This window comes from Canis lupus, chromosome 21 (assembly GCF_048164855.1).
Source record: "Canis lupus baileyi chromosome 21, mCanLup2.hap1, whole genome shotgun sequence".
In the NCBI taxonomy this organism is placed as follows: Eukaryota; Metazoa; Chordata; class Mammalia; order Carnivora; family Canidae; genus Canis; species Canis lupus.
In genome coordinates, this window is record NC_132858.1 from 30868102 (window position 1) to 30890655 (window position 22554).

General features: G+C 62.4%; 2 protein-coding genes and 1 pseudogene across 2 annotated transcripts; 1 reads left to right on the forward strand and 2 right to left on the reverse strand.

Moving 5' to 3' along the window:
• The first annotated feature begins 8212 nt into the window (after nt 1-8212).
• LOC140613500 (interferon-induced transmembrane protein 1-like) lies at nt 8213-9303 on the forward strand. Its single transcript, XM_072791995.1, has 2 exons — nt 8213-8547; nt 8984-9303. Exons 1-2 carry the CDS (start codon nt 8362-8364, stop codon nt 9176-9178), a joined length of 381 nt encoding a protein of 126 aa, XP_072648096.1. The 5' UTR covers nt 8213-8361; the 3' UTR covers nt 9179-9303.
• Nucleotides 9304-14850: 5547 nt separating this feature from the next.
• Nucleotides 14851-16304, reverse strand: LOC140613501 (interferon-induced transmembrane protein 1-like; annotated as a pseudogene).
• Nucleotides 16305-17300: 996 nt separating this feature from the next.
• LOC140613502 (interferon-induced transmembrane protein 1-like) lies at nt 17301-18479 on the reverse strand. Its single transcript, XM_072791996.1, has 2 exons — nt 18152-18479; nt 17301-17620 (listed from the first exon to the last, which is right to left on the reverse strand). The coding sequence occupies exons 1-2, from the start codon at nt 18329-18331 to the stop codon at nt 17426-17428; spliced, it is 375 nt and encodes a 124-aa protein (XP_072648097.1). The 5' UTR covers nt 18332-18479; the 3' UTR covers nt 17301-17425.
• Nucleotides 18480-22554: the final 4075 nt, after the last annotated feature.

Genomic DNA, 22554 nt, shown 5'->3' on the forward strand with positions numbered 1-22554 from the left:
GGCGAAGGCGGCCCATGGGCGGAGGGAGGGACCTGGCCGAGTGGCATGGGGGCGCTGGTGAGAAGCCGGAACAGAGTTCGGGAACCCTGGCGTGGCCTCGCCCGTGGGCACCGTCCGGGCTCACGGGGATAATCAGCAGTGGCCTTTGAGACTAAAGGTAATTTAGCTGCGGGTTAGACCAAAGGTCTCGGAGGCTGACCAGATTGGAGCCTCTGATAATGGGGCCAACTGCAGGAAAGCCTTTCCCTTTTTGCGATTCGTAGATCGGGAAGTGAGGGCAGGAGCACCATCCTCCCAAGAAAAAGAGGAAATAAGACAAGGAGCGGCACCTGGGAGAGGACTTTGCAGCCGGCTGAAGAGCGTTTTGGACGAACTGTCGTTTCCAGCAACGGCGTCTCTGGGTTGTTAGATGTGAGGCCTAACATCTCTGTGTCTGCAAAAGGATTGTTTCCTTAAAGCATGGTTATTTCTTTAAAAAAAAAAAAAAGATCGTATTTATTTAGTTTAGAGAGAGCATGAACGCGTGTGAGCAGCGGGAGAGGGGAGACAGAGGCCGAGTCTCCAGCAGCCTCTGCTGAGTGCAGAGCCCGACGCGGGGCTCAAGCCCAGGACCCCGAGCTCACGACCTGAGCCGAAATCAAAGAGCCAGCAGCTTCCCCGACGGAGCCCCCCAGGCGCCGCCAGCGTGCTCCTTTCCAGCAGAAGCAATCAGGCCCAAGCCATGGTAAAGCCCGGGTCCCTTGATTACTAAGGGTGGCAGCAGCTGCGCTGGGGGCATGTGCCCCCCCAAGCTGCACCGCCCGGTGCGAGCTCTGACCTCCAAGGGGTGAACCCGGGATCGGGGACTTGTGACGGTGCCTGGGCTGGGGCGTCTGGAGGCTCCCCCTGAATGCGGCCACTTGAGTCTAAATGGTGCCATTCGGGACGACTAGCCCTGAGGACTGAGGGGGGTGCATGCCGACCAGCAGAGCGGGTTCCCCCAGAGCCAGGAAGCTCAAGGGTTGGGGGGCAGCTAGGACCTGAGCCTTCGAGGCGGTGGCCCACCCACAAGGACCACGGGTGGCTGTTGCCCATGTGCGGCCGAGCGAGTGTATCACAGCAAGACAAAGTACTCAAGGGCCGCATCCTGGAGGGCCGGTCGGGGAAGAGGGACTGGTCTTCTAGCTTCCACAGAGCCTTCCGGAATCGTCCTACAGCACAAATAGCTTGAGGGAAGTAGTGCCTTTGCATCCAACTCGCTGCTGTGGTTCCGGGTCCCCAGGGTGCCCGAGCCGCGCTGAGGACGTCTCCCCGCAGGAGCCTTGGGCAAAAGCACCGCAGTAAAACAGTGGTGGTCGCAAGGGACAAAAGGCCCACACGCCCGTCATCGCAGATCTGATGGGGACTCACTGGGACCCGGCTGACAACGGGGTTTGCCTATTTCTGCGACATTTTTTTTTAAGATTGATTGATTGATTGATTGATTCATGAGAGACACAGAGAGAGAGAGAGAGAGGCAGAGACACAGGCAGAGGGAAGCAGGCTCCACGCAGGGAGCCTGGCGTGGGACTCAATCCCGGGACCCTGGGGTTACGCCCTGGGCTGAAGGCAGCTCTGAACCGCTGAGCCCCCCAGGGAACCCCACATTTTTTTTTAAGATTTTACTTCTGTATTTGAGAGAGAGCCCAAGTAGGAGGAGGAGGGGCAGGGGTGGAGGGAGGAGCAGGCTCCCCGGAGCGGGAGCCCACGCGGGGCCTGAGCCCCAGGACCTGGGACCACGACCTTAGCTGAGGCAGACACTTCACCCGCTGAGCCCCCAGGCGCCGCCTGTGAGACATTTTAAAATTATGACTAATGGCGTTATATCAGGACAGGTCAGAGATCCAGAACTTTCACGTGATTTCTGGAACATTCATAATGTAAAGCGACCTGTGCAGACATAACACGAGGACGGCTTAGCATTACTTCTTCCTGGACAGCGTTTCCCGCGTGATCTGCCGCATCAGCTAAGCCAAGTTAGTTAGGATCTCCTCTCTGTAGGGACAGAGAACAAATCTTTAGATATTTCAGGGACCCTCCGGTAAGACTAAAAGTTCAAGGTCAAAAAGACTGTAGCTAGAATATGTATTTTGGAAAGTTTGTCAAAAAGATCAAAAGGGGGGGTGGGGCAAGATGGTGGAAGAGTAGGATCCCCGGTCACCTGTCCCCACCACCTTCCCTGGGTGACTTTCAACCCTCCTGAAAACCTAAGGACTCGGCCTGAGATTTAAAGAGGGAACAGCTGGCGCGCTACACACAAAAGGGCTCGCGCTTCTATCAAGGGAGGAAGACGAAAAAGAAAAATAAAAAAGCCTCCAAGGTTTGAGGTTCCTCAAAGAGTTAACAATAGATCTGCCCTACGACCCAGCAATTGCACTGCTGGGGATTTACCCCAAAGATACAGATGCAATGAAACGCCAGGACACCTGCACCCCGATGTTTCTAGCAGCAATGTCCACAACAGCTACACTGTGGAAGGAGCCTTGGTGTCCATCGACAGATGATGGATAGAGAAGCTGTGGTCTGTGTATACAGTGGGATATGCCTCAGCCGTTAGAAACGACAAATACAAAAAAAAAAAAAAAAGAAACGACAAATACCCACCATGTGCTTCGACGTGGATGGAACTGGAGGGTATGATACTGAGTGAAGTGAGTCAATCGGAAAAGGACAAACATTATATGGTCTCATTCATTTGGGGAATATAAAAAAGAGTGAAAGGGAATAAAGGGGAAAGGAGAAAAAATGAGTGGGAAATATCAGAAAGGGAGACAGCACATGAGAGACTCCTAACTCTGGGAAACGAACTAGGGGTGGTGGAAGGGGAGGTGGGTGGGGGGTGGGGGTGACTGGGTGACGGGCACTGAGGGGGGCACTGGATGAGATGAGCACTGGGTGATAGGCTCTATGTTGGCAAATTGAACTCCAATTTAAAAAAAAGATCAAAAGAGGGGTGCCTGGGGGGCTCGGTTGATGAAGCATCTGCCTTTGGCTCAGGTTGTGACCCCGGGGTCCTGGAATCGAGTCCTCTGTCAGGCTCCCTGCATGGGGCCTGTTTCTCCCTCTGCCTCTCTCTGTCTCTCTCTCTAATAAATAGATAAAATCTTTTTTTTTTTAAAAAAAAAGTTTAATTCTAGGACGCCTGTGGGGCTCATCAGTTGAACGTCTCCCTTCAGCTCAGGTCGTGACCCTGGGACCTGGGATCGAGTCCCACGTCAGGCTCCCTGCACGGAGCCTGCTTCTCCCTCTGCCTGTGTCTCTGCCTCTCTCTGTGTCTCTCATGAATAAATAAATAAAATCTTTAATAAATAAAATCTTTAGGGAAAAAAAACCATAAAGAGTGACATTGCAAACGTGGACAAGAACTAACTAGAAGTTCTAGAATCAGAAGGTGCAGTAACCAGAATGAAGAACTCATGTGTGGGTTTGCCGAGCTCAGGTGATGCCAGGCCCTGGGAGCTGGTTGGGGTGGATGCTGCGGTTCCAGGGCGTCGTCTCGAGGGGACAGAGGAAGGGACAGTCCAGACGGGGCCATAGCCACGGTGCATGGGAGACACCGAGGACAGAGTGAGAGCGACCCACGTTGTGTTAATCCTAGTTCCAGGATGAGAAGGATGAAGAACGGGGTGGGGGTGGGGGGACCATTATTTCAATACTTAATGGGTGAGAACTTTCCAAAACAGTTGGAAGACTTTCAGCTCCGGGTTTAAGAAACCCAGAAGTCTGTAGTAGGATAAATAGAAATGACGCCACTCAGCGCGTTGGAGCAAAACTGCAGAACACCAAAGACAGACAAAATAAATCATAAGCAGCCTGATTACAATAAGCCAGGTTTTCTAGTAAGGGGTAAAAGTTAACGTTGCAGCTGAGAAGCCCGTGGGCCGGTGTCTTCGGTGCCGACCTAAACCTCTACCAAGTGGAAATACTCAAGACAGACAGCGGGGCGCCCGCGGCTCGGCGGTGGAGCGTGGGCCCAGGGCGTGACCCTGGTCGGGACGGGGCGCACCGGGCTCCCCGCAGGCAGGCTGCGCCTCCCTCTGCCCCCGCCACACATGCTCTCGCTCTATGTCAGATAAATAAATTAAAAAAAAAAAAAAAAAAAAAAAAACAGAAGGCAAAGCGAAGATATTTCCGGGGAAACTGAAACGGAGGGGCTTGGGTCAGCGTCAGGCGAGCCGGCGGCTCGGGAGTCGGCAGTGTGGATGCAGCAGCGGCGGGGACGGAGGGTGAGCACCGCTGCGTGTGGTCAGTAGGAAGTGAGTATCAGCCACACCGAACGGTGACACAACCCGGTGTGTTAGGAAATTTCAAAGAGCACAGCAACGATGCGTAATCAGGAGGGAGGTCGCTGTCATTCCGGGGTCCTCGGTGTCCTCGTGTGTCAAGTGGGTGGAAGCACCTACTGGCCTCAGGTCCTCAGAAACCGGAGTCGTGTTGTAATATATGAAGCAACCGGTAAGAGGTTAGGAAGAGCGTGGACTCCCCGGGCTCTCAGGTGAAGACGGGAAAAGACACGATAATGAACATCAGCCGAAGCGGAGATGCCACAGGGTCAGGGGAAGTCTGGGAGGTTCGTGGGCGCACAGTCCTGCACGGAAGCTGAGGGGCCCCGGCGCCCTCCCCCAGCAAGGGCTGGACCGGGCCTGGCCCCTGCCTCCTGCACACCGATCAGCGGGACGGGGAGGCCGGTCGGGACTTAGGCCTCGGTGGGGACCCCGGCATGGCGTCAGGACACAGGGCACGTGGCGGGCTCCCAAAAGTGCGTGACCCCTGGGCCAAAGGTTGTGAGTTCAAGCACGTCATGGGCAAAGAGCCTCCTAAACAGTACAAACCCTGAGTGACAGAGGAGTTGTCACCTCCTCCCGTAGCTGACCCCCCCGTAGCTCATGGTCTCCCCCTGTAGCTGACTGCCCCTCCCCCATAGCTGACCCCCCATCCCCCATAGCTGACCCCCCACCCCCTGTAGCTGACTCCCATCCCCCGTAGCTGACCCCCCGACCCCCATAGCTGACCCCCTGCCCCCATAGCTGACCCCCTGCCTCCCGTAGCTGACCCCCTGCCCCCCGTAGCTGACCCCCTGCCTCCTGTAGCTGAACCCCATCCCCCGTAGCTGACCCCCCGCCTCCCGTAGCTGACCCCCGCCCCCCGTAGCTGACCCCCATCCCCCCGTAGCTGACTCCCCGCCCCCCGTAGCTGACCGCAGTGATGGAGGCCACGGAGGCTTGTCAGAGGCCTTGAGGCGGGAGTGCTGGGCTCTGGGCTCATGAAGCCAAAGAAGGAATCTCGGGGACAAGGGGGAGTGAGGAGAGCGACGGCAGTGTATGGAGCAGGAGCCAGAGCTCTCGGGGCGACAGGGGTCCCCCGACAGTCTCTTCCTTAGACCTGGCCCGGGAGCTTGTGACATCATCATCCTCGCACTGTCCTGGTTTGGGCGAGGACATCCCACCGGCTTCCCTCCTGGTTGGGGTTCGGGCGCCGTGGTGGTCGTGGGGAGGTCTGGGGCGCTCCCTGAGCTCTGGGGCCCCTGCCGGCCCCTCCCTGCCAAGCCCGCCTGTCGCCCACAGCCGGGGACTCTGGTTCTCCAGCAACACAGGACCCGCACAGGGAAGCTGCTGGGAGAGGGGCTTTGGGGGCCCTGCGTGCTGCTGCGGGAGCAGCGAGCGTGCATGTCCCTGCAGCCTGGCCCAGCCCACGAGATTTCGGGAACTCGCGTCCCTGGGGTCAAGTGTCCAACTGCAGAGACCCCTAGTCTCCGCTTCCTGCAGCCGTGCCATCCCCTCCACACCGGGGGCCTTCTCGTTCGCTGAGGGACAGGCCTGTTAGCTTGACAGTAGCCGGGCCTCCGGGATCCCGAGAGTCGTCTGCAGCACACGAAGGTCCTTCTGACGCCCCCGTGTCCTCGCCTCCCCCACCCCACACGTATGTGACCAGTGCCCCCTCAGGACCCAGGGCAGCCCTCTCAGCCCACGGCCCCTGTCCCGGTACTTTAGCATGACCACCGTTTTGCACCTGAGACGTCTCACGGATTCTTCCCTGGCCGTGGGCTCAGGGCCCCACCTCCACTCCAAAGGCCCGTCCCTGTGACCCAGCGTGCACCCAGCAGAAACGCAGATCCACAGGCAGGAGAGGTGCCTGCAGGCGGGGGCAAGGCCCGGGGTGCAGGGCACAGAGGAGCCGCGCGCGGGTGCGGGCAGCGCAGCATGGAAAGGAGCACGAGCGGGCGGCCCCACAGGGGCGAGACTCCCGACGGGACCCCGAGCGAAGGGACCAGGGCCTTCCTCTGTGCCAGCTCAAGCAGGCAGAATCGAGCTGCGGTGTCCAGGGCAGGCCTGAGCTCACCGAGCCTCTGTGTGACCTACGCTTGGGGCGTACAGGGCTTAGCACTTGGAGGAGAGGCAAGGACGGGCCCCGGAAAGTCCAGGGAGGGCGGGTGCTGGGGGGCAGGTGGTAGCTAGCTTCCCAGGCTCCTGCACCCTCGGGGCTGTCAGGCCTCCGCTAACGCACTCTGCTGAGTGTGCGCTGAATGTCACAGTGAGCAGCGGCCAACAGGGTGCCCCCAATACCCCGGACCCGGACCCGGGTGTCTCAGGTAGCGGCCAACAGAAGGTAGTGACGGGAAGGGCTCGCGCCTGTGGAATTCCGCTGGGAAAGCACGTGGGGGTCCCGGGGTCCCGGGATGGAGTCCCGCATTGGCTCCCTGCAGGGGGCCTGCTTCTCCCTCTGCCTGGGTCTCTGCCTCTCTCTGTGTCTCTGTGTCTCTCATCAATCAATCACATTAAAAAAAAAAAAGCAAAAGGAAATGAGTAAGACTTAGTTTAATGATCTATTTTATTTGAGCCAAAATCCAAAATGCATCTGAAAAAAAAAAAAAAAAAAACCAGTAAAAAATATCATCAATGAAATACATTACACCTTACCAAATTTTTTTTTTTTCTCATCAAGTCTTCGAAACTACTGGTGTTTTACACTTACTGCTCTTCTCCTTTGGGACTCAAGCGTGGCCATGGGGAGGCCACGGACTCAGCCAGCCGGGAAGTCCCAGGGGACTGGGAACCCACCCGGAGGACACCGAGGGGCAGGGGCGGTGAGGAGGGCAGGGCCGCACAGCAGGACAGGGAGGAGGCACCGGGGTCCTGGAAGAGCCCGGGGTGTCCGGATGGATCCTGACCCGGTCCAGGAGGGGAGCAGGGGACCTGGAGGGATGCTGCCATTGAACACCACCGGCCGGAGCAGGGCCAGGCCTCCTTCACAGCTCCTTGCGGTGAAGGGGCTGGTGCAGTGGTCACGGAGGTGGATGGCGGTGACACAGCGTCGCTCACCGCAAGCAAGACCTTTCTCTTGCTCTGCTGACCCATCTTGCTGGGGGAGGAGGGGATTGTTGAGGAAGAAGAAACATTGTAAGTTCAGGAAGGGCTGGGAGTGGGGCAAGCCCCTTCCGAGAGCCACCCCTGTGTGTTTCCCCAACACTTCCCCTGATGCGATGGGGGCGGGGTGCGTGACCTTGCTGGCCTGTGCCCCCGGGGCCGCCACATGGACCCTTGACACAAGCTGGATGCCCCTTCCGCCTGCTGGGTCCTGACCTGGGCATGCACAACACCCCACCCCCTCCCCACCACGGACTCCAGGGCAGGAAGGGGAACAGATTCCAGACAGGAGGCCTGCGACCCCTGGGATGCGGCCTGAGGAACTGGGGGCTCTCTGTGTGGGGCCTGAGGGGCCTGCTGTGAGCTGTGGGGACCCTGCAGCACCTGGAGTCTGGATGGGGGCGAGGGGGGAGCCTCACAGGCCACGAGAGGTCCTGGGGCCACCCTGAGCCCTGGATGAGGAGGTGAGGCAGCAGGGACAGCACCTGATAGAGAGCCTGGGACAGGGAACCCCCCAGAGACCTCAGCCCTTGACCCGCGAGCACCTGCCAGCACCCACCCAGCACCTGCCAGCACCAGCCCAGCACCCACCCAGCACCCGCCAGCACCAGCCCAGCACCCACCCAGCACCTGCCAGCACCAGCCCAGCACCTGCCAGCACCAGCCCAGCACCCACCCAGCACCCGCCAGCACCCGCCAGGCACCTGCCCAGCACAGGTGTATGCTGATAGTGAGTCCTTGGGTCTACCTCCTGCCAGCCCAGTCACCCAGTTACAAAACAGTAGGAAAGAGGAATTTCTGAGAAAGCAGAAGGAAGCTGAGATGGGGACAGGGGACCAGAAGGTGGGGCCGAGCTCTTCCAGGGCCCACCTCCTGCACCCAGGCTTCACCCTATAATGGTCAAGGCTCTGGCCACCTAGCAGCACTTCCCAGCTCCTCTTGCCTGGCAACCACACACAAACATCCCCAAAACTCAAACATGGACCAAGACCAGTACAAGGTTCCTGAAACTGGAGCCCCCCAGAGCATGGTTCCCGTGACGACCACCGTGATCAACATCCGCAGTGACACGGTCGTGCCCGACCACATCGTCTGGTCCCTGTTCAACACCGTCTTCATGAACTGGTGTTGCCTGGGCATCGTGGCCTTCGCCTACTCCGTGAAGGTGGGTGGGGGTGGGAGGGGGAGTCCCTGGGGTGCGGGGCGGGGGTGGGGGCGCCTGTACCTGCAGGGAGGCTGCAGCAGCCCTGCGCCCAGGATCCCACGGGTTCCCCTACTGACCGATACTAGAAACCACATCCCTGGGCTTCCCGTGTGGCCCCAAGCCCCCACAGGAAGAAGAAAGGACCTCGGGGGAAACTGAGGCCAGGGAGGGGCCAGAGCCGGGCAGGGGCGACCCCGGGGTGTCCAGGGGGAGCCGAGGGCCGAGGAAGGACGTGGAGGCCCCAGGAGGGACAGGCCCCGGGGCCCCGACCTGCTCAGGCTCCAGGGAGGGGGACGGGGTCCCGGGTGGGGGTGAAGGGCAGGGCCTGCCAGGGCGCCCCTGAGTCCCTGGTCTGGGAGGACCCGCCCCTCACCCCATGTCCGCGTGTCGTCCCCAGGCCAGGGACCGGAAGATGGTGGGCGACCTGACCGGGGCGCAGAGCTTCGCCTCCACCGCCAGGTGCCTCAACATCTCGGCCTTGGTCGTGGGCATCATCCTGGGCATCATATCCTTTGTCCTTCTGGGCATGACCTTCACCACGGTCTACTGGGCCCTGTTACAGGTCATGCAGGAGAGGCGTCGCTACCACTAGGCGCCCCAGCAGGACGCCCCGGGCCCCTCCTCGCCCGCCGGCTGGGCCCCAACGCCCAGCCCTCTGCTCCGGGTGTACAGACCGGCCTGTGTGCAGCCGACTTCAATAAAGTGCCATGTGTGTGACTCGCTGTGACCTCCCTCCCGAAGTGGGGGTGTGTGCGGGGAGCCCCCTGTGCCCTGGGCCTGAGCACACCGGCCCCCTGCCCAGTGTGGGGCTCCAGGGAGTGGGCACGTCCTCAGGCTGGGCTGGCTGCTGGCCGCCTGTGAGGAGCAAGGCCTTGCTGGGGTCCTGGGGGGTCCCCGACCCAAGGACGCCGTGAATCCAGCACAGCCTGGGTCCTGAGGGTGAGGCTCTGCCTCCCAGGTGTGTGGGAGCCGCGGGGCTGGGCTGGGGGGGCACAGAGCTCTCCCCTGTGCGCTGACGGCAGAAGCGACAACCACACCCCGACTAAGCCCGTGGACAGGAAGCCTGAGAGGAGGGACCTGTCGCCCCACTGTGGCCCGGCCCCGCAGGATGCAGCGGCTGCCCAGGGCCCCGCCAAGGGTCTCCAGGCCACTGGGGGTCGTGGGGTTTGGGTGTGAGCTGAGGTCAGAGCCTGGGCCACACATGGGGTGTGGGCGTGGTGTGTGGGTCCGTCCTCGGCTCCTTGCCCCGGGCAGCAGGCGCTTGGCTAAGGCAGTGGTGTGGGAGGCCCCAGAGGGGGTGGGTGCTGGGCCCGGTCTACAGGCAGCCTGCAGAAGGTGCGGGAGTGGGGGGGCCGCAGGCGGGTGTCCGGGTGGGACCCTGTCAGGCGCCTTGCCTGGGATGTCCAGGCTGCCGGGTCCACAGTGGGGCAGCCCCGGCCCGGCTCCCTCCCTCAGCAGCCTCCAGGCCTGGTTCTGTGCTCCCTCCGTACCTGTACCCGGAGGAGGGACCTGGCAAGGCCCACCCCCCTGTGTCAACCTCCCTGGTGCAGGGCCCTGGGCTGCCGGCTGCCTGGGATCCCGGGCCAATTCCGGGAGCCCAGCAGTGCGCCTCCTGCCTGGTGGGGAGGAGGAGGGACATGCTCTGGGCGCTGCCAGGCTGGTCTGGGTGGGTGGGGGCGGCTGCCTGGGGTGGCTCCTCCCTCCCTGGACAGCAGATCTGAGGAGCGGCCCATGGCTCTGGCCACCTCAGCCGCCGTCCCACCTAGCCCTGGTGTCCGGCCTCCACTTGTCCGCTCTCTACCCCGACTGTGGCGCCTCACGACCGGTGCCTGAGCCTCCCGCAATGACGGGCTCTCCGCCCGCCGTCCTGCCAGGGCTTCTTCCGACCTGAACCCGGGGACACAGCAGGTAAAGCTGGAAACCCCATAGGAGGCTCCGGCAGGCAGGACGACGGTGGGCACCCCACTCCGCGGCTGGGGTGAGGGGCGCCGGGAGGCAGGTCTCAGCCTTCTCACCTGTGACGCGAGCAGACTGGCTGGCGGGGCAGGCCCGGCAGCCACCTGTACAGTCAGTCCCCGCTGCCCACAGCCAGCAGGAGGGGGTTTGAGACCAGTGTGTCACCCTGGGAAGAGGAACAACGGCCAGTCTATCCTCCAGTAACTGGGCACAGGGCGCTGGCCCCACCCGCCAGCCAGACCCCGACCCAGGTGGGCCCCGGAAGGCCGCGTGGAGCTGCAGACCCAGCCGGCCCGGGCCGGAGGGTGCACACGGCGGTCTGCCCAAGTCCTTCCTTCCTGTCTCGAGATGCACGTGGGCCCCGAGGGGACATCCGGCAGCCCTGCCCACCACGAGCGGGGTTGTGTCACACGCACCAGTCGGAGCTTGGAGAGAGCCCGGCCCTAACACTCTAGAGGATGGGGCAGAACATTCCAGATCAAGCAGGCAGTGTGTGCTGCCTGCGTCCTCCACCCCTGCTGTCCCACACTGTCCCTCTGCTCCTGCCTGGACGGCAGGGACCCCCTGGACCCGGAGACAGGAAAGGAAGAATTGCGAGTCTGCTTGTCGGGGGTGGAGGAGTGTGAGGCAGAGAGCTGGGCACGCCTGTGCTTGTACCCCGGCGCCCACGGGGCCTTGAAGGTCCCGGGGCACAGGCTGCGAGCTCCAAGAGGGGGAGCTGGAAGCTAAGGGACCCACCCGGAGCGGAGCCAGGGCGCCAGGGGGTCGGGGCTGATGGAGGCTTGAGGACACAGGCGACCACCCGCACACACGACACGTTCGGGACGAGACCCAGGCAGGCCCCGGGGGGCTCCCGCAGCACCGCGCATCCGCTTCCAGGCAGTTTGGTCGGCTCCAAGCTCGGCCGCGGTGCCAGGAAACCCCGAGAACCCGCCAGCGCACAGATCCCACAACGTGTCCCTCGGCGGGGCCTTGGGCGCCTGCAACCCCGGCCCAGCCGCGAGGGGACGGCCACTGCGCTGCCGCGGGGGGGGGGGGCTCCTGGGAGCCCCTGGGCCTCGCCCTCACCCCAGGAGCTGTGTAGTCCACTCCACGCTACTAGCCTGTGTAGCATGGACGACCTGGGGCGGCGGCAGCCCTGGGGCCAGCGGGGGTCCACCCGGCCCTCCCTGACCTCCCCCCACACCGGGCACCAGGGCCAGGTCCTCTCCCCGGGGCCCGGTGCTGGGTCCATCAAGACACCTTCGGGCTCGGTGTGCGGCCACAACACCAGGACCACAGCGAGGTTTCACAGGACACCTGCAGGGTGGGGGGATGAGGGGGGAGGTGGGCAGGAAGCAGCTGGGGGCGCCCTGGGGGTGCTGCACAGTGAACTGGGAAACGCGAGGCTGGACTGGGGTGTGGAGCCCACTGGCCCCCAGGCTGCGGCGAGAGCTCCCAGCGGCCCAGGACTGCGGGCAGCAGAGGACCTGCAGCCTTGGCTCTCGGGCGGGGCCGTGTCCTGGCTCCCGAGCTGAGCCGACCGACCCCTGAGAAGGGGGCGCAGGCCGGAAGCAGAAGGGGAAAGTCCCCACTTCCTCCTTCACCACCACACGATATCCACAGAGCAGGTGGGGGGGCGGGGAGAGAAGGCAGGGGTGCGTGACCTCGCTGGCCTGTGCCCGCAGGGCTGCCACATGGACCCTTGACACAAGCCGGATGCCCCTTCCGCCTGCTGGGTCCTGACCTGGGCATGCACAATGCCGCACCCCCTCCCCACCACGGACTCCAGGGCAGGAAGGGGAACGGATTCCGGACAGGAGGCCTGCGACCCCTGGGATGCGGCCTGGGGGCCTGGGGCTCTCTGTGTGGGGCCTGAGGGGCCTGCTGTGCGCGGTGGGGGCCCTGCAGCACCTGGAGTCTGGATGGGGGCGAGGGGGGAGCCTCACAGGCCACGAGAGGTCCTGGGGCCACCCTGAGCCCTGGATGAGGAGGTGGGGCAGCGGGGACAGCACCTGACTTGAGAGCCTGGGACAGGGAACCCCCAGAGACCTCAGCCCTTGACCCGCCAGCACCCGCCCAGCCCTGCCCAGCACCTGTGTAGCCTGACACCAATCTTTGGTTCCGCTTTCCGCCCTCCTGGACCCAGCCAATTCCCAACTCCCTGAGCACCAAAATAAGAATTTTCAGAGAAAAGGAAACCACTGGGGAAGGTGGGGCCCAGAGCTGCCTCCCGCGTCCGCCCCCCACGAGCTGCATCGCCCACCATGAGCGACAACCCTCTCCCATCCGGGGGGGCACAGCCCCTGCAGGTGGAGCAGAGCCCATCGGGGGGTCTGAGCCGACCAGGGGGAGCACAGCCCCCCCCCCCCCACAGTGACAGCCTAACCAGTGGGAAGCCAGGACCCCCAACCCCAGGTCACTCCAATGGACTTCTCCTTTATTACAGCCCCTCCCTCACCCCCCCAATCTATGAAAGATCTTTGTTCCTCTGTTTTGGGATTTTTGTACAGTTGTGCCATCGTTTGCCTTTCTAGAATTGTAATTTTCTACTCGTCCCGATTAAACCCATTTGGCAAAAAAATAAAATAAAAAATAAAAAATAAACCCATTTGGCAGTCAAATAACCGGCAGCTTTAACCTTAGTTTAACCCAGTTCCAACGTGCGGGGGGAGGACGGGCCACACGCACTAAGCAGCGTCAGACCCCGCAGGGCGTCAGCATCGCCTCCATTCCCAGCCCTTCTGCCCAAGGGTCAGCGGGTCGCACGGGCCAGGGTTCATTTTTACCAACTGTGCCTGGAACCTCGTCACCAGCCGGGGCCACACCTGTGCTCTGACCACGTGGGCCCCCCCCGGAGCCCTCCGTGGCCTCTTGGTTGTACTGATTCGCGAGAGCGGCCCACGGAGTCGGGAGACGTTCTCCTTCCCACGTCCCTAGCGGCTCATGCAAGGACGTGGGTCGGGAGCAGACAGATGGAAGTAGATGCCAGGGCGGGGGTGGGGAGACGTCCACGGCCGTTCCAGGCACAGCACTGTCCCCACGTCGGCCGAGGTCCCCAAGCCAGGGGTTCAGAACCTCGCCCTTAGGGTTCCCGGTGCGGGGGGTGGCCCGTTCGCGGGTGGGGCATCGCCGCGGGCACGGGCCCCGGCCTGAGGGGCAGGCACAGTCACGTTCTCGCAGCTCTTGGGAGGATGGTCACAGCGGGCAAAACCGTCCCTGAGCTGTGGTGCCGGGAGCAGGGTCCTGCTGGGAGGCGACCCTCTCGTGCTGCCTACAAAGCCCTTCGAGGTGATGCTTTTGCAAACCGGAGGACGGAGCTGAGGCCTCCCGCAGGCCAGGGCGGCCCACGGGCAGGTGCTGGCTGCGGAGCGCGGGGCGGAGGGGCTCCACCCCTGAGTGCTTCCTCGAGGCCACGCGCTCCGGGGCCGCCAGGTGCCCGGGCCCCAGGGTGGGTGGCGGGGTGAGGCCGCGGATGAGCCTCGGAGGCATCGCAGCACCTCCCAAGGGCGCTCTGGAGGGAACAGTTTCTTCCGGCCACGGGGGCAGCGGTCCCGGGATGAAGACGGACAGGCGTCCACGCCGAGACGCCCGGGGCGGCCCAGAGTAGGGGCGGGGAAGGGAGGACGGACACGCTCCTCGGCAGCAAGGGATCCGTCAGGTGCCGCGGGAAGGTGGGGCTGCCCTGCCCACCCGGCCGGGGTCTCACCCCACTGGCCTCTTGGGGCCGGGATCGCCTCCTTCACCGACTGGATGGCTGATGGGCCAGTGTGCCCCCCTCCACCCAGGGTACCCCGAGTCTCCCCCGTGCATCTGCGAGTTAGGACACCGGATGCGGGGCAGGAACGCGGGACTGGGGAACCGCAGCCGGGGCCCCAGTGCTCGGGATCTGCCTTGGGGCAGCCACAGTGTCCCCGATACGGAGGCCACGACACGAGGAGGTGATGATGTGACCCCACTCGGGGCAAGGGTACACCCCAACTCGAGAGCAGGGACACGGAGTTTATACCGCTGGACGTAGAGGCTGCGCTCCCGGCAGCAGGTGTCCCGCCACCTTCCCTGCCACGGGGTCCCTGGGAGCTAGGAACAGCCTGAATCTACTGCCGCTCTTCCCCACACGAGCCATCGGTCAGGGCGCAGACTTCTGGGGAGCAGGGACCCCTCCCACGCCGCCCTCCTGTGTCCCCGCAGCCAGAGGCTAGATGCAGGCCAGGCCCCGACGAGCCCACCCGGCACACGCGCCGGAGCAGGTGCAGGCCGGCGACGGGCCGAGGGTGGGCAGCGGGGCCGCGGGCGTCTCCAAGGGCCCCCCAGCGAGAGCGCAGCAGGTCACAGGCACGTGCTTTATTGACACCAGCGCTAGAGGGACGTGAAGGTGACAGTGCGACGGGAGGGGCCCCGAGGCCTCCGGCGCCGACTACGACCCTCCGTAATGTTTTACCATCTCGGAAACTGTTTCGAAAATCACCAGGGAGCCGGTTGAGACAAGAATGACGAAGGTGATGGTCAGGAGGAGGCCCAGGACCAGCGCCCAGATGTTGAGGCACCTGGCGGTGGAGGCGAAGCTCTGCGCCCCGGTCAGGTCGCCCGCCATCTTCCAGTCCCTGGCCTGGGGACGACAGGCAGACAGTGGGGTGAGGGGCGGGTCCTCCCAGACCAGGGACTCAGGGGCGCCCTGGCAGGCCCTGCCCTTCACCCCCACCCGGGACCCCGTCCCCCTCCCTGGAGCCTGAGCAGGTCGGGGCCCCGGGGCCTGTCCCTCCTGGGGCCTCCACGTCCTTCCTCGGCCCTCGGCCCCCCTGGACACCCCGGGGTCGCCCCTGCCCGGCTCTGGGCCCCTCCCTGGCCTCAGTTTCCCCTGAAGTCCCTTCTTCTTCCTGGGGGGGCTTTGGGGCCACACGGACAGTCCAGGGATGTGGTTTCTAGTATCGGTCAGTAGGGGAACCCGTGGGACCCTGGGCGTAGGGCTGCTGCAGCCTCCCTGCAGGTACAGGCGCCCCCATCCCTGCCCCGCACCCCGGGGACTCCCCCTCCCACCCCCACCCACCTTCACGGAGTAAGAGAAGGCCATGAAGCCCAGGCAACACCAGTTCATGAAGACGGTGTTGAACAGGGACCAGACGACGTGGTCGGGCACGACTGTGTCACCGCGGATGTTGATCACGGTGGTGGTAGCGGGAGCTGCGCTCTGGGGCGCCCCGACCCGAGGACCACCACCTCGTACTCCTCCTTGAGCATCTCGTAGGTGGGGGGGCCGGCGGCGCGGGCGCCAGGGAGCAAGGGCCGGGGGGCGTGGCTCATGGTGGCAGGTGCAGCTCACAGGATGCAGACGCGGGAGGCAGCTCGGGGCCCCACCTTCCCCAGTGGTTTCCTTTCCCCAAAGTTTCTGTTTCCTGGCTTTTCTGAAAGTGGTGAACTGGCCAGGTACCAGGAGGGTGGCCCCAGACCCGGTGTCAGGTTACAGGGGGCCGGGCGGGGCAGGCTGAGGACAGGTGGTCCTGGCTCTCTCCCTGCTCAGGGGTGTGCAGGGGGTCCCCGGGCCTGTTCCCCCGCCTCCCACTCCCCGCACCCTTGACCTGCCCCCGCTGGTCTCGGCTTATTACTAAAAAGGGTGGAGACGGGCCGCCTGCGGGTGCTCCCTGATCCCAAGGAGCCTCCGCTGGAGCTTCCAGCAAACTTTGGAAAACTTGTAAAATAGGAGACTTGGGAATCACACACCACAAGCGTAGCCTCCTGGGCACAAGGTGTCAGGTTGTCAGGTGCGTGTTGGAGGCCGAGGGACAGGTGGAAGAGGGTCGGGCAGGGGGAGTGCAGGGAGAGAGAGAGCTGGCCCTGGGGGGAACCCTGGCCAGGAGCATGTGTGGAGCCAGAGCACCCAGGAAATCAGCAGGCGGCCCCAGGTCACCCGGTCGGCAGGCAGGGGGCAGGGTGACTGCAGGCGCCGGCCTGTGACCTGGGTGTCTCTGAGGACGTAGGGACTTGCCTTCCAAGGAGGGGACAGGAGCCAGTGGGGGTGCTGGAGGCTGCTGAGGGAGGGAGCCGGGCCGGGGCTGCCCCACTGTGGACCCCGCAGCCTGGACACCCCAGGCAGGTGCCCGACAGGGTCCCACCCTGACACCGGCCTGCGGCCACGCATTCCCGCAGCCTCTGCAGGCTGCTGTGTAGACCCGGCCCAGCACCCACCCCCTCTGGGACCTCCCACACCACTGCCTGGTTGAAGCGCCCCCTGCCCGGGGAGAGGAGCCGAGGACGGCCCCACACCCCACGCCCCAAGCCCCCCGCCCACGCCCCACGTGTGACCCAGGCTCTGGCCCCAGCTCACACCCAAGCCCCATGACCCCCAACGGCCGGGAGACCCTTGGCGGGGCCCTGGGCAGCCACTGCATCCTGCGGGCCGGGCCGTGGTGGGGGGACGGGTCCCTCCTCTCAGGCTTCCTGTCCACGGGCTTAGTCACGGGGTGTGATTTTCGCTTCTGCTGTCAGAGCACAGGGGAGAGCTCTGTGTCCCCCAGCCCAGCCCCGCGGCTTCCACACACCTGGGAGGTGGAGCCTCACCCTTGGGACCCAGGCTGTGCTGGACTCGCAGCGTCCTTGGGTCGGGGATCCCCCAGGTCCCAGGCCAGGCCTTGCTCCTCGCAGGCGGCCAGCAGCCATCCCAGCCCGAGGACGTGCCCGCCCCCCGGAGCCCCACACCGGGCAGGGGGCTGGTGTGCTCAGGCCCAGGGCACCGGGGGCTCCCTGCCCCCCGCCCCCCACCCCGGGAGGGAGGTCACAGCGAGTCACACACATGGCACTTTATTGAAGTCGGCTGCATACAGGCCAGTCTGTGCACCCGGAGCAGAGGGCTGGGCGCTCGGGCGCAGCCGGCGGGCGAGGAGGGGCCCAGGGCGTCCTGCGGGGGCTCCTAGTGGTAGCGGCCGCTCCCCTGCATGGCCTGTAACAGGGCCCCGTAGGCCGCGGCGTAGGCCATGCCCAGAAGGACAATGGATATGATGGTCAGGAGGAGGCCCAGGACCAGCGCCCAGATGTTGAGGCACCTGGCGGTGGAGGCGAAGCTCTGCGCCCCGGTCAGGTCGCCCACCATCTTCCGGTCCCTGGCCTGGGGACGACACGCAGACAGTGGGGTGAGGGGCAAGTCCTCCCAGACCAGGGACTCAGGGGCGCCCTGGAGGGCCCTGCCCTTCACCCCCACCCAGGACCCCGTCCCCCTCCCTGGAGCCTGAGCAGGTCGGGGCCCCGGGGCCTGTCCCTTCTGGGGCCTCCATGTCCTTCCTCGGCCCTCGGCCCCCTCTGAACACCCCGGGGTCGCCCCTGCCCGGCTCTGGGCCTCTCCCTGGCCACTCGCCCCGTCAGGCTGAGCAGCGTTCAGGGCAGTGGCTTCCTCTGGCCCAGACTCAGGCTCCAAATCCGACGTGAGGAGGCTCTAGCGGGGAGGAGAGCTTCTGGGGATGGTGGGCACAGGGGGACCCTGCCCTCCACTGGCACCACGTGCGCCCTCCCTGCGCCTCCCTGGGGTCGGTCACACGGGCCGCACATCCCCCACGCACACGTGGGTTCTCCCCAGTGCCCTCTGGGTGGAGGTCCCCGAGGTTGGCACCCTGGGCGGAGGCCCCGGCCCGCACCCACCCACCTTCACGGAGTAGACAAAGGCCACGAAGCCCAGGCAGAACCAGTTCAGGAAGATGGTGTTGAACAGGGACCAGACGACGTGGTCGGGCACGACCGTCTCCACCGGAACGTTGATCACCGTGGTTGTCGCAGGAGCCGTGCTCAGGGGGGCCCCCCGCACGTCCACCTTGTTCTGCATCATCTCTCGAGGGGAGGCACAGGCGTGCCCAGGGAAGAAGAGTGCAGGTGGCTGTGTGGCCCCGAGCTGGTGTGGCCGGGAGCTGGGCAGGCTGGGGGTAGGTTGGGCTTCCCCGAGGCTCAGGTTTCCTGGTGCTGTGCAGGCTCCGTGGGCGGGGGCTAGGCCGGGCTGCTTGGCCTAACTGTCACTCACTGTCATCTGCGTGACTCATATCTTATTGGCCTTGATCTATTGTCCCGTCAACGGCCTCACACAAGGTGCTGCTGCACCCACTGGCAGCGGGGGGCCCTGGGCCTCCGGCACATTCCTGCCTTGCATTTGCGGGCCTGGCGCTTAGGTGCAGGATGTGCGTGTGGCACCTGACGTGGGTGCCCTCTGGGTCCGCCGTCGCCGCCCGGGGCCTGTGCCCAGCGCCTGGCGGTCGCAGGTCCCCGTGCGCCCCTTGGGGCTACCCTCCGCGGGGCTGCCGCGTGTCTGCGCATCTGGGATTCTCCCTGGGCTCGTGTGCTGCAGCCGCATCTCAGGCGTCTTAGTGTCTGTGGCTGCTTTGTTCCTCCCTGGGGCCCCGGAGACCCTGTCGTGTGGACGCAGGGCCTGTGTCCTGCAGCGGTGACATGCTGGCGCGCAGCTGCTGGCTCGCGGGCCGCCGTGGGCGACGCGGGGCACGGCCGTCCTGGGCACCTCGCAGCAGCTCTGCGTCCCCTGTGGGCATCTTCCCTCTGGGCTGCGCCCTCTGTCACCACGGCCGGCCCTCGGTCCTGGGGTTGCAGGGAGGTGACCTGGCCCCGCAGGGCCTCCCGCAGCGCTCAGCTAGTGCCCACGTCCTGGGGTGCCCCGAGCTCCCAGGCCCGCTGTGGGGGTGTGTGTGTCCCCCGGGATCAGGTCCCAGCTACCAGGACCGCGGCCTGCCCGCCACACCACTCCCCACGCCCCACTGGCCCCAGCGGCTGGTGGCCTTGGGCTCCCCTGAGGCCGCGGAGGACAGCCTGCTCCGGGCAGACGTCCCAGCACCGGGTCCCTGCCAGCCGGGAGCGCCAGGCCCTGTCCTGTCCCTGGTCCCCCACGGGGCGCGGGGCGGGGTCCCGGGAGCTCAGGACTCTGGGGCCCTCGCCAGGTCTCCCACAGACGCTCGTGTCCCCTTGATCCACTGCAGCGACGTCCTCCTCAGCGCCAGATCTTCCACGTCCGCGTAGATGCGGCCTGTCCTCTTACGGACGGCCTGTTGGGATGAAGCCTCGCGGCTTCCTGGGCCCCGAGCCCCTTCCCTCAGCCCCGCGGCCTTGGACCCGGCTCTTTGGGGTCCTTTCCCGTTGTCCAGGCCACGTCGGACTCTTGCTGGTGCCTGGCGGCTGCTCCCTCCAGAGCATGGGCCGTCTTCCCTCGGGTGCCTCAGCGGTTTCTGGTGGAAACTCGGTCCGCAGGACATGCGGCAGCAATCCCGGCTCTGGTTTCCGGTTCCCGGATTCGTGCTTGCCTCTCGCTCTAACATGAGTGCCTGGCTTGGGTAGTTTTTCTCCCCCGTGACCCCCGCCCCTGAGCCCGCTCAGGTGGGGTCGGGCAGGAGCTCACCTGGGCAGCGCCCTCCGTGGCACTAAGGTAGCCGCCCCTCACCTGCACAGGGAAAGGGAAAGGGGCTCAAGTCCTTGCCAAGGAATGTGTTTTGCCTAACATTTACTAGCATTTATTTTATTTAAAGGTGATATGGTTTAATTTTTTAATGAGATAAAATTTGCATAACAGAAGAACTCGTCATTTTACCAATGGAAAATGTGCAGCGTTTGTGACTTTTCATGTGTCTTGGTGTCGTAGGTGTCACAGTCCTATTGGTCTGAACGTTTCCTTTTCGGCAAAAGAAACAGGTACCCACAAGGCAGAAACCACATTTCCTCGCCCCTACTTCCTTGAGCTGCCCGTCTGTTCGGCTTCCCTTCTGTCGGGCATTTCACATAAATGGACGAGCTCAATGAATCCGAACTCCTTCCTTTTTATGGCGGATAAATGTTGTACTGTACGATTGTAACGTACTGTCCTTATTCAATATTGATTAATTGATGGACATTTCAGTATTTCCCATTTTTGGCTCTTATGAGTAATGATGTTGGGAAGAGTTGAGTGCAGGTTTACACGGACACGTTTTTGGTGCTCTGAGGAATGACTGGGTCATGTCACAACTTAATGTGTGTTTTTTTAAGATTTTATTTACTTATTCATGAGAGGCAGAGCGTGAGAGAGAGGCAGAGACACAGGCGGGGGGGGGGGGGAAGCAGGCCCCATGCAGGGAGCCCGACATGGGACTGGATCCTGGGACCCCGGGGTCACGCCCTGGGCTGAAGGTCGCGCTAAACCGCTGAGCCCCCCGGGCTGCCTGTGTGATTTTTTTAAAGATTATTTATTCATTTTAGAGAGAATGAGCAGACAGCAGGGAAGGGGCGGGAGGGGGAGAATCTTGAGCAGGTTCCCTGCTGAACGCGGAGCCTGACCGGGGGCTCCATCCCAGGACCCTGAGATCATGACCTGGGGTGACACCAAGAGTCGGCTGCTTACCCGACCGAGCCCCCCAGGCTCAGTCCTTTTTGAGGATCTTTCAAGCTATTTCCACCCACATTGCGTGACAGTCTCTGTTTCTCCATATTCTCACCAACACTTATTTTTACGTTACACCAGGCAAGCGCCGGTCCGTTATCTGTCGGTGGCGGTCGCTGTGGTCTGCGTGGGTTTCCTCGGGCGATGCTCTCCCTGTGCCTCCTCACATCCTCATCGCTTATCCCGGTTTGGCCGCAGGAAGTCTGGGCAAGTCTCTGTCCCTCTGTCCTTTCACTCGTGCAGCTGCTTGTGTTCCTGTGGGACTGAGCTCTGAACTCCTGGCCCTTGTGGGATCCGTGAGCCGCGAGCGTGCGTTGCTCTTCCGCGTTCTCGCTGTCCTGAGCGTGGTCTTCGAGGTGCAAACATTTTAACTTGTCAAAGTGCAATTCGTCCGTTCTCTTATTGCTCATGTTATGTTTAAGAACAGCATTGCCTAAGCCAAGGTCACAAGTATTTACACTGATGTTTCTTTTTTATTTATTTATTTATTTATTTATTTATTTATTTATTTATTTATTTATGATAGTCACAGAGAGAGAGAGAGAGAGAGAGAGGCAGAGACACAGGCAGAGGGAGAAGCAGGCTCCATGCACCGGGAGCCCAACGTGGGATTCGATCCCGGGTCTCCAGGATCGCGCCCTGGGCCAAAGGCAGGCGCCAAACCGCTGCGCCACTCAGGGATCCCTACACTGATGTTTCTAACAGTTTTGTAGTTTTAGCTCTCATGTTGGGTCTTGGGCCCATTTTGAGTTAATTTGTGTATAGTTTGTAAGACGGAGGTCCGACTTCATTCCTTTCCAGGCGGATCTCGGTTAGCGTCGTGTGTGGAAAGGTGTTGGCGCCCTGGCTGAAGGTCAGCTTGCCGTCGGTGGGGGTTTATGGCTGGACTCTGAACTCTGTCCCGCGGGCCTGTATGTCTGTCCTCGGGCCAGGGCCGCACTGTCTTGATTACAGTAGCTTCCTAGTAAGCTTTGAAACCACGAAATGTGAGCCCCTTACTTTATTCCGCTTTTTCAAGATTGTTGGTCTGATAATTGGCCTCTGAATTTCAGGATCAGCTTGTCCATTTCTGAAAAAAAAAATGCGGTAGGAATTTCGATAGCGGGTGCATTGAAACTGCAGATAAATTTAGTCAGTATTGCCATCTTAACCGTATTAAGAGTTCAGATCTGTGCACAACGGAATGGATTTCATTTCTTTACACTTCTTTGTTTCTTTTCAGCAGTATTTTGTAGTTTTCAGTAAACAAGTCTTGTACCTACTTGGTTAAATGTCAGCTGTGATTGTCCATAGATGTCCTTAATTAGGTTGAGGAATCTCCCTTCTATTTCTAGTTTTTGTGTGTGTGTTTTTATCATGAAAGGATTTTGTCAAATGCTTTTCTGCAGTAATTGAGATGAACACGTGGTGTTTTTATTTCATTCTTTTAATATAGAATATTATTTTGATTGTTTTTTTAAAGATTTTTTAAATTTAAAATATTTTATTTATTTATTCATGAGAGATACAGAGAGAAAGGCAGAGACACAGATGGATGGAGAAGGAGGCTCCATGCAGGGAGCCCGACTTCGGACTCAATCCCAGGTCTCCAGGGTCACGTCCTGGGCCGAAGGGAGACGCCCAACCGCTGAGCCACCCAGGCG